The sequence below is a fragment of the Tachypleus tridentatus genome, chromosome 13 (genome assembly GCF_004210375.1).
Source record: "Tachypleus tridentatus isolate NWPU-2018 chromosome 13, ASM421037v1, whole genome shotgun sequence".
In the NCBI taxonomy this organism is placed as follows: domain Eukaryota; kingdom Metazoa; phylum Arthropoda; class Merostomata; order Xiphosura; family Limulidae; genus Tachypleus; species Tachypleus tridentatus.
In genome coordinates this window covers 51,471,245-51,481,727 of record NC_134837.1, presented here as the reverse complement: position 1 = coordinate 51,481,727, position 10,483 = coordinate 51,471,245, and the positions used below count along the sequence as shown (strand labels likewise).

The 10,483-nt window shown below is 34.2% G+C and overlaps 1 protein-coding gene across 1 annotated transcript; it reads left to right on the top strand.

The window, feature by feature from the left end:
* The first annotated feature begins 348 nt into the window (after positions 1–348).
* LOC143238556 (uncharacterized) lies at positions 349–10,197 on the top strand. Its single transcript, XM_076478901.1, has 2 exons — positions 349–1,046; positions 4,631–10,197. Exons 1-2 carry the CDS (start codon positions 971–973, stop codon positions 5,494–5,496), a joined length of 942 nt encoding a protein of 313 aa, XP_076335016.1. The 5' UTR covers positions 349–970; the 3' UTR covers positions 5,497–10,197.
* The last annotated feature ends 286 nt before the right edge of the window (positions 10,198–10,483 follow it).

Here is a 10,483-nt window from a genome sequence, read left to right as displayed (position 1 = left end):
ACTACTTAGATACACAGTTATACTGATGTTGATGATGTACGTCTACTTTAAATACGTTTAATACGAGTGTTAAAACGTATTTAGTAAATATCTTAACAACAGTTTTAACTCGCGGTAGTCGCACATTGAAAGTTTAACGCAGGCTTTACTGTTCTTAAAACTTGAAATTTACGAGTTTTTGTAATAAACGTTGAAAAATGGTAGCTGAGTACAGGCCTTAAGAGAACCAAATAACGTGGTCCCAACATCATTCTTAAAGAGTAGAAGATTTTTTCCTTATATGCACGTGACTCTATTTTTACTCACCATCTCGAAAAGGCACTTTGCCAGCTCGTTGGGTTAAAGGGAGAGTATCTATATTAACTGGATAACCCACTATCTCCTTCGTCTGAGTAAACATTCATCGATGAGCACAGTGTACGTAGGCTGGCAACGTTCTCTCTTCCTGATGTAACTAACTGAACGCCTTAGTTCCTTTAGAGAATTATGATCTTCACTTGAAGTCGAACATCATTTCAATTTTTTTCTTGTTTTTTTTTTTGCTGATTAGATAATTCTGAGTTAAAGACCCGTTTCATCTAGATATTTGTGGAAGTGGTTGGCCCTGGTACTTCGGGGGTCACTGTCAACTTGTGTTTCTAACAACTGCACACTTGTTGACTTATCGTCACGAACAGCGGCAGAGAACGGTAAGTCACCGTTGAAAAAGAGAAAGAATAAAAAAAGACACATCCCAACCACATGGGTCCCAGCTACTGGTAACCTGACCCGGGACGACCGTCCCAGCTACTGGTAACCTGACCCGGGACGACCATCCTTACTGCTCCCCCCACCACTCCGGAGTGACGTTTATAACGGCCCGAGATTTGAAGAAACTCCCACCTTAAGACAATTCACTTCTTGACAGCAACAGTTTCACATCGAGAACATCTATGCTCTCTAACTACTGACCACAACCAAGCCACTGGACATGCCAAGAGCATTTCTGATTCGTCGGCACTGTCCACAACACAGTTGTCCACTTAATGAAAGAAGCTTGACCAGAGGTAAGTGCGTTTCTTTGTTTTACTAGAGAGAGAGAAGTTAAACAAAGAGATGGTGATGATTATGTGACATGTATTCACTTTTAATAAGTATTTAACGACTGAAGAACGAGTCTAAATCATCACATATAAAACCCTCTTCGGGGAACTTCACGATACCCTTCTCTTTGTGACAACACCTTACATCAAGGACGTAATTGAAAATCTAGCAAAATCCGTGATTTTGAAAGTAAAAAATTAAAACACCTTAAGCCACTTGAATATATGTTCAGCTCGAGAATCCACACTAGGAAGTGTCTCACGTTGGTGTGATAGACACTTGTAACTGACTGTATAAACACCTTCAACTGATGAACAAACGAGTATTTTAGAATTACAAGTATATACTCTTATTGTACGGTTTTATCAGAACGGTTTATTTAAAGCTGTTATTATATTCTGTTATGAGCAATTATTATAATTGTTCAAATATTTATGAAAATAATTATTATTTTGTATTCAAAGATATGACATGACAGCTCGAAAAAATTTAATTTTGTGATAACTTTCGGTTCAGTTTTGTTTCCACTTTGCTAATATGTTTATTGGGAGGAACATTTAATCAATAACGCATCAACACATTTGGCATGTGGGAAAATAAATATGGTTTAAAACATCGGATTAAGTCAACATACCTCCAAAACATGTCTTTGGAAATGTGCTGCAGTTACTTTGGCCAAACAAATCTTTTTGATAAAAATGTTCACGTTTGCACTTCCACCTGGAGGCACAAATGTTCGTGAAATTATTATGTGAAAAATAAGAGTAATATCTTTTGCAACATATACCAGTTAAGAAAAATGAGATTAAAATTTATTCAAATTACACTATGTAACACAAATTTTGTTCCTGGATAGTATGTGTTATTTTTTAATTGCTTATATTGTAAAATGGACATTATTCCTTTCAAACTTTGCTTTTGTGACCTGGATAATGAAATTTAGAAATTAACCTATTTTCTGTGTAAAAACGGGCAAATTTGCACATTTTCATGTACATAAGGTCTGAATAAAACAACATATGAATCAAGATTTACATGTATTTATACTAAAGTTATACAAAATGGACACAAATGTTTAGAAGTGAGTGGTTTTTCGAAATTTGCGAAGTAATGTAAATCACTTTCTCTTATCAGTCCCCAAATACAGTCTTCCATCATGTTTTCGTTATATTTGACAAAAGCAAAGTTTTGAAGAGAAAAATAGGTCTTTTCCATTGGAACAATAACAAGTAAAAATTTTGTTACTTAGTGTAATCGTTCAAGAAAAAAAGGCATACATGTTTTGCTCAAGTGATTCCACTTACGAAGACAACGTGACAATATTTCATTTAAGTTACTATCACAGACACACAGCGACAACATTTTCGCGAATAAATTGTCACAGCAAACGTAACGCTTTGTTTAAAGAACGCCACTGAAGACGAAGTTTCACAAATTTTATATAAATCGATTCTTTCAAGAAAAATGTGAACAGTAGTTTCAACAGCATTACTGGAAGTTATTCCTTTCAATAAAAAAACGATAAAATATTCAAAACTTTTATTTTTTAAAACGAATGAAATGTTATTCAAAGACAAAATGTGGCCAACAGTTCAGCAAAAGTATTTTGAAACCATATTTAATGAATTATCAGTCAAATTAAAAACATTAATGTGTATAAAATGTATCTGATATAAAATACGCCTTCTAACGGCTCAGAGATAAGTTTAAAAGTTTATAATGATTTGTTAGTTTGTTTGTAATTACACAGAAAGCTGCACAATGGGATATTTGTGATACGCCAAATACGGTTATCAAAATCGGTTTCTAGTGATGTAAATAACTCTGTGCCCCTTGGGGGTGTTTATAACTCTTAAAATGTTTTTTGATACCCGTGGTGAAAACAGCGCAGATAGTCTATTGTGTATGTTTCTGCTTAATAAGAAATAAAATATAAAACATGCAAAATTTTTGTATTATAGTCTTAACACATGATATATGAATAGCACACCTAGGACAACCTCGGATGATCCAAATAGATTTCTGTTTCAGACATTTTAAAGCGGCCTGGCATAGCCAGGTGGTTAGGGCGCTCAACGCTTAATCTGAAAGTCACGGCTTCGAATCCCTTGTCACACCAAATATGTTCTCCAATTCAGCCGTGAGGAAATTATAAGTTACAGTCAATCCCACTATTCGTTGTTCATAGAGTAACCTAAGATTTAGCAGTGAATAGTGATGACTAGTTGTCTTCCTTTTAGTCTTATACTGCTAAATTCAGGTGAGCTAGCGCAGATAGCCCTCATGTTGCTTTGAATTTTATGTTGTCACTATAAAAATGAATTATGTACAATGTGTGGAACATACTTTGATTAAATTACATAAAACCAAAAAGTTTTATATATTCGTGGTTTTTAGTTTGACACATTAGTTGAGTTAGTAATTTTGAGAAATGTCGCATACAATAAAACCAAATTAAATTTGTTATATTTGAAATATATCTAAGATTATAAAAATTATGAATTGAAGCTTTTTTTTATTTGATTTTGCTCACTGTGAATGGCAATAGTTTCCATGAACCAATTTTAGTGGCGACATAAAGGCTCAAAGAACGGTTATGAGTTGTTTTTTTCAAGTACAAAATTTTAACTCATTTCTCTGTCATCTGTTGAATGATTTGAGATCTAATTATACCTGCGGGCTTAGGAGATCCAGCCCTTTCGATTGATGCATCTGAACACGCCCTTGGTCTCATAGATTAACTTACTCTGATCCTGCCTGAAAAAATTTCAAGTGACGCGGCCGTTGAGAATTTTCTTAAGTTTTCGATTAAATTATCTTTATATATATCATAACAATTATACTTTACTTAAAATAATGTAAAATGTCGTTTTCTTATATAAAATTAGTTATTATTTATTTCATTAACTTAGAAATGTAAATTTTTATGATGTAATTCATCCGGGACTGTTTCTGGGCTCTCCCACTTAGTTTTGCATGTATTTTAATATTCCTTATCCAATGGTTAAACTATTGATTGTCAAGTTATATACAGGTTTTGTTGTTGCACAGTAAGATTATTCCTCTTCTATCGTTTGACTGCACGAGAACTCGTTTTATTCTTTGGAGCATTAATCTATTAGTTAAGAATGACAAAAATTATCATGCTGATCAACATAATGATGACATTATAACTACCATCATCATTCTAAACGCTTTCCTTCCCTATAGAATAACATGGTGCAGGTTTTCACTTATTTTGCTCGAAACGGCCCCGGCATAGCCAGATGGTTAAGACACTTGATTCGTAATCTGAGGGTCGTGGGTTTGAATCTCCGTCACAACAAACATACTCGCCCTTTCATCCATGGGGGCGCTATAATGTGGTAAAAGAGTAGCCCAAGAGTTGGCGGTGAGCGGTGATCACTAACTACCTTCCCTCTAGTCTTACACTGCTAAATTAGGGACGGCTAGAGCAGATAGCCCTCGTGTAACTTTGCGCGAAATTCAAAAACATACAATGTGCTCGAAAAAGAATTGATGGTAAATTTTTCCTCTTTTTCTGTAGAATGTAGCCCCGAGAGGAGAGTTTGCACAGCAGATGGACGTGATTATTCAGCTGGTCAAACATTAGATGTCTCCCCAGTGAAACCGGACAGTCCACGGTCACCGGCCTGCCTGACTCGCATTCCTGACTACTGCTTTCCTCTAGTGACTTGTCTTACCGTTGGACAAAAAGAACCGTTAAGTTTAACAGTAAATCAAGCGTCGACGCAAAAGAGCTTCAATTATCCAACGAACCGCCAATTGGTGACGTCACCGCTGCTTAGCACCATCTTACAGCCAAGTTCAGTAATCCAGCGAGAGGACTACCAATGTCCCGAGTGTGAGAAACGTTACAGCACAAGCAGTAACTTAGCACGACACAGACAAACACACCGAAATCCATCTGACAAAAAAGCACGCAAATGTCCACACTGTCAGAAGTTGTACGTGTCCATGCCAGCTTACAGCATGCACGTACGTACCCATAGCCAGAGCTGCCAGTGTCCGTACTGTGGCAAATGTTTCTCCCGACCGTGGCTTCTGCAGGGGCACATCCGTACCCACACTGGTGAAAGACCCTTCAAGTGCCCTGTTTGTAGCAAGGCCTTCGCTGACAAATCTAATCTAAGAGCACATATACAGACTCACTCAAGTATCAAGCCGTACGTGTGTCAGCGATGTGGCAAGGCTTTCGCACTCAAGAGCTACCTGTACAAACACGAAGAATCATCATGTATGAGGCTACAAAGACAGCATCAAAGGTCTAACCGAGAGAAGACTCAGGTTGGTTCTGCAACTCCACCTCACAGTCGTAACACCATCCAGAACATGCACCTGTGTAACCCTCTCCCTTTGATGCAGCTTCAAGTAGGAAACAAGACAACCTAAATTGACCTTCCATTTAAACTGTTCAAACAAACCCCAGATGCGTGTCATTCAAATTATTCACACTAGATGACCTTTCAACCTTATACCGACAGTAGCTGTCCTTCCATTCACTTTGTTTATACGCACATATTTTGTCTTTATTGGAAAGCCTAATTAATCTTACAAAGCAGAGGTTGATTGTTTAGGACCTTACAAAAAGTTAGTGCGCGTCTAACGTTTTGTGCAGCTTTTAAAAATCCTACAACAGAACTCAATACAGACAGATACACAGAAACGAAAACTTTTTTATATAGAATACTGACCTTCAAATATTGGTTGGTATCGTATTGGTATCTAAAGTGTAAAACAAAATGATATCAGAATATCGTTCAGTGACACAGATATTGATGGTTGCATATGTGTGTGTGTGGACATGGTTTGATTACACGTATATTTTTTTATATAGAATACTGACCTTCAAATATTGGTTGGTATCGTATTGGTATCTAAAGTGTAAAACAAAATGATATCAGAATATCGTTCAGTGACACAGATATTGATGGTTGCATATGTGTGTGTGTGTGGACATGGTTTGATTACACGTATATTTTCATAACAACCGAAATTAATTTATAGATCTTGTCGTATTCTAATTTATTTCCAATTAAAATAACGAACACAACTTGACATTATATTATTATAGTGAAAAGTATGTTTATGGCTGTTAGAAAAACTACTTTATTGAGAGTATTTCTTTAAGGAGTAAAAACGTTTAGCCCCGAGAATATTTTATTAGTGACTAAACACCTGGGGTGTGGCTACTTCTTGAGCATTACATCCGACAAGGATGTTCTTTTAGTGAGTAAAATTGTTCCGTATTAAACCAAAAGCAACAAGTAATTTTTACCTGCTAGATGATTGGCCAATAAACTCTTCTAAAGATCATTTTAACTATTCCGTGATGGAATCTCGCTTCGGGCAAGTTAAACCCATCTTTTTCTTTCAACGAGCTACCACAGTAAGAAATAAAGTTTAAAGAAATGGATGAAATATTTCAGTTTATTTGTTATTTTGTAAATAATTAGCGATAAAAAGGGACAACGGTTTTTATACATTTTGTTTACAATCAAGTTCTTATTACACTAGATCATGCAGGTAATTAATATTTTGTAATTTCGTTGTCGACGTTTAAAATATTATTAATGTAATAAATTGGAAACGGTATTTACTTGGCGAATCCGAATAAATCGTTCTGGTTGTACGAAGTTTTTTTTATCTTGCAGAGACAGACGGCATCACAAGTGGGCTAGAACAAAGATGACAACTCTATATCTAGAAGTTTGGTAGTCGAATAAAATCTACTGCTTGTTTAAACTTTATTTACTGACTTTTAAAATATGTGCCAGAATATAAAACATTCCAGTCTTTTTCCATCCAATCGATTTCAGTTAAATAAAACCATGCGTAACAACGGAATATTTAAAAGTTCCCGACCTGTGGGTACTAGAACCATCTAGTACGGAACGGGCTGAAGCAATGGTTCTTGACGTGGGTCCCAGAAGTGCATGCAGTTCGTGTGAGACGAGCGTTTACTTTTCGCCGTCATGAGAGCCAGACAAATCAGTATGCAACTTCCTTAGAACGTCGACAAAATAAAAAATAAACAGCGTTTAATATATTGAGATAAGTCTGACAATAGTTTTAAAATGATTTTGGTTTTAATTGAATGCTGTAACAAACACGTGACTAATTGGCATAAGTAAGAGGTATATGTGGTACTGGTGAGCTGCCACTGTGATGAAAGAGTAAAACACCTTACACAGTATGGGCTGTTAGGCCTGATACTTCAAATTTCAAACCTAATCATTTCTAACTTTAAAATGTTGACGGCAGGAAGAGTAACATAAACCAGCGAGCAGCACAATATACACAACTACTTTTAACAGGATAAAGGAATTAGTTACTCTCTTACACTCTTCCGCGACTAAAAGTGAGGACCATGTTCAGCGACATATCCTGAGCTCAAACGTTGAACCCTTCGATTTGCAGCCCGACGAGCTGCCAACAGGCCGAGACAGATATATTAAATTGCAAACTCAGAATGTAGAAGGAAGAATAACGTAAGCATTGATTCTTACCTAGTAACTGACCCTAAGATAAAGATTTAATATGTTACTAGTAACTGACCCTAAGATAAAGATTTAATATGTTACTAATAACTGACCCTAAGATAAACATTTAATATGTTACTAGTAACTGACCCTAAAATAAACATTTAATATGTTTCTAATGTAATCATTACGTAATTTCAGGAACGTTATTTCCAGGTTTTGATGTTTATCATTCATTCTTCTTTGTTGTTCTTATGTTTGGGTTCTCAGCAGCAGTTGAAGCGTTGAAGGAAATTCTACGAAAAAACGTTCTTCGCGAATGTAAGCACAATAAATGAGTGTGTTTCTTGTGTTTAACAAGATATCGCGTTCTGAAAAAGTAATCTTATAAACTTGGTGGTTACATAATATTAGCTTTTAGAAATCCTTGAAGGGATGGTATTGTTCAGGGTGTTTTTATATTAACATTCTTTGGAAATCAGATTTTTATAAATATTTATGATTTTATAAAAGAAAAATATTAATTTCAAGAGGTATCCTTTCCTTTCCAGAGTTAAAAATTTCAATAACATGTAGAAATTGTAAGGAATAATTTCTAGAAGCGTAATAGGTTTGTATTGCAAGTGTGGTACCACAGCGTTACCAAAACGTTATGCTCTGAAAACAAGTTCTAAGGGGGTTTTGAAGGCTCAATTTGCCGCGTTTAGTATTATTTGTTTTAAAAAATTGTGCTTCAAAACAGAAAACTTTTCGAAATATTGTAAACCTGAAAAGTAAATATATAAATATAATCTTTAACATATGTGAGACTAATTGAATTTATAATCATTACTGACTTCTGCTTATGTAGGTGATAGTTTCATTAGGGTTAGCACAAAAACTGTAAAAATGTAACTTAGTAAGTTTGACTTACTGAAAATCTCAGTTTTAGTGTCAATTGTGTTTAACTTTAAACACTGTATTACAAGAAACTTTGATAACGAAGCAGAAGTGTCTGAGATTGTTTGGATTGGATGCACTTTTATATTCATATTTATTTATTTCAAACTCGTTCGTTCGACATGATTTACTAGCAGCTTGAGAAGAGCTTAAAAGCCATTGTATATAAAATCAGCGATTTGTTTGAAACGACCAAATATATCTTTGTGCAAAAGTAACAACTTGTGCACGTGAATTGGTGGTGAGTTTTAAGTTTTAAGAGGTTATAAAGTGACGCATGTTATATGGCACAGCTTTATATCTCATTTATGTTACTGTTGTATTTTGTATAAACTGTTTTCTTAAAGCATTATCGCACGCGTCAAAATGGTAAGGGTTTGTTTCACAATGTTGTAATGGCTCTCTAATTTCGTCCTCGTGTTTAATTTTAAAAGTGTGGCAAACAAGAATTAAAATTTTCAAGCTCACTTTTATTTTTTACAAAAATATTTTTTGTAAAATCAGATGGTTTTTAAGACTTTTTTGTGTAAATATTGATTAACGGAAGTAATATTAAATAGTTGAGATAGAAGTTAGTGAATGTCTAAAAAAGTGATGACGTAGTTGTTTCGAAGTAATAGGATGTAGGAAATAAAATGAAATTAGCATAGACATAAACATATACATACATGTATAATGAAACTTTATGTTTTTTTAACATCTCAAATGTGTGTAAAAATTCACTGTATTTACTGTTATTAACTCTCTTAGTGCAATACGTACATATAGGGGAGAAAATATATAACCTCTCTGCTTTAACCTAGAAAAGTGTATTAGTGAGCAATAATTCTAAAAACTAAGTTCACTGTAAAATATATAATTTTATAATTAATAACAAAATCGTAATTATGACAGCTTTAGGGAATAAATGTGTGAATATTTATTTTACTTAACATTTCTCACACAGTTCTTTACCAAATATTTCAGATACTTTGTAAGAAATTTCAGTTAATGTGACAAGTAATACGATCATATGGGTTTCTGTGTATAGATAAAATTCAGTGTATAGCTGCCTATCTTTAAATGGAATGTTAAAAGAAATTATATCCACGGGACATGCACGTGACCAAATTCAACACATTTAACTTTTCAACTAATTAAAAATAAATAACTTTCCCACAACTTAGCATAGCCAGTGGTATTGTAATAAATAGGGAGTTGTTATTCGAAGGTTTGATAAGAACCGAAGCCCTATATTAGACGTTACTCTGGATGTCAAGTAAAATAAAATATATATTTAGTAAATTTACATTTATTAGATATCAGATTATTAACTTCATATCAAAGTCGTGTTAGTATAACATTATACAAGGCTGGAAACAAGTTTTTGAAACCACTGAGTTAGTTTAAAGATGGCTCTTGCAAAACCTAACACCGATGAACGAAATTAGTTTTCAAATTTGCAACCTCAAGGAAAGGCAGTAACTACTGTCTGTGTGTATTTATATATATATATATGTATGTTCTGTGTATAATGTTATCGTTATTGTATTTAATATTACTGCTTTTTAATAACATTTTACCGTTTTTATAGGACTAGTCGTGTTATTTATTTATTTATTTTTCGAGTGTAACAGTTATCATGTTTTATACTGGAACCACTTTTGATTGAAATAAAAAAAATATAAAACTGAGTAAGATTTATTTTTATATGTTTAAGATCTCTTGCGTTTCGGTAAGAGCTCCAATAATATAAAGAACAGTAAATAAGTTAGGTCAAACTTGTTTTACGTACATTTTAAGAACCTTAGATAATTCACTTTGTAGTCGACCAACAGAAGAAATAGAGCTGAGTGGCTTCTGGCAATTTTAATAGACCAACAACAGAAACCGAGTTGTGTTTCTTTTAACACTTTTTAAACGATCAACAGCAGAAACTGAGTTAAATTGTTTCTAACTGTTTTAAGACGACCATCAGG

Bases quoted from the DNA above. Each gene is read 5' to 3' on its own strand.
- LOC143238556 (XM_076478901.1), top strand. From the start codon at position 971: ATGCCAAGAGCATTTCTGATTCGTCGGCACTGTCCACAACACAGTTGT. The intron at 1,047-4,630 runs GTAAGTGCGTTT...CTTTTTCTGTAG, and splicing joins TGAAAGAAGCTTGACCAGAG to AATGTAGCCCCGAGAGGAGA.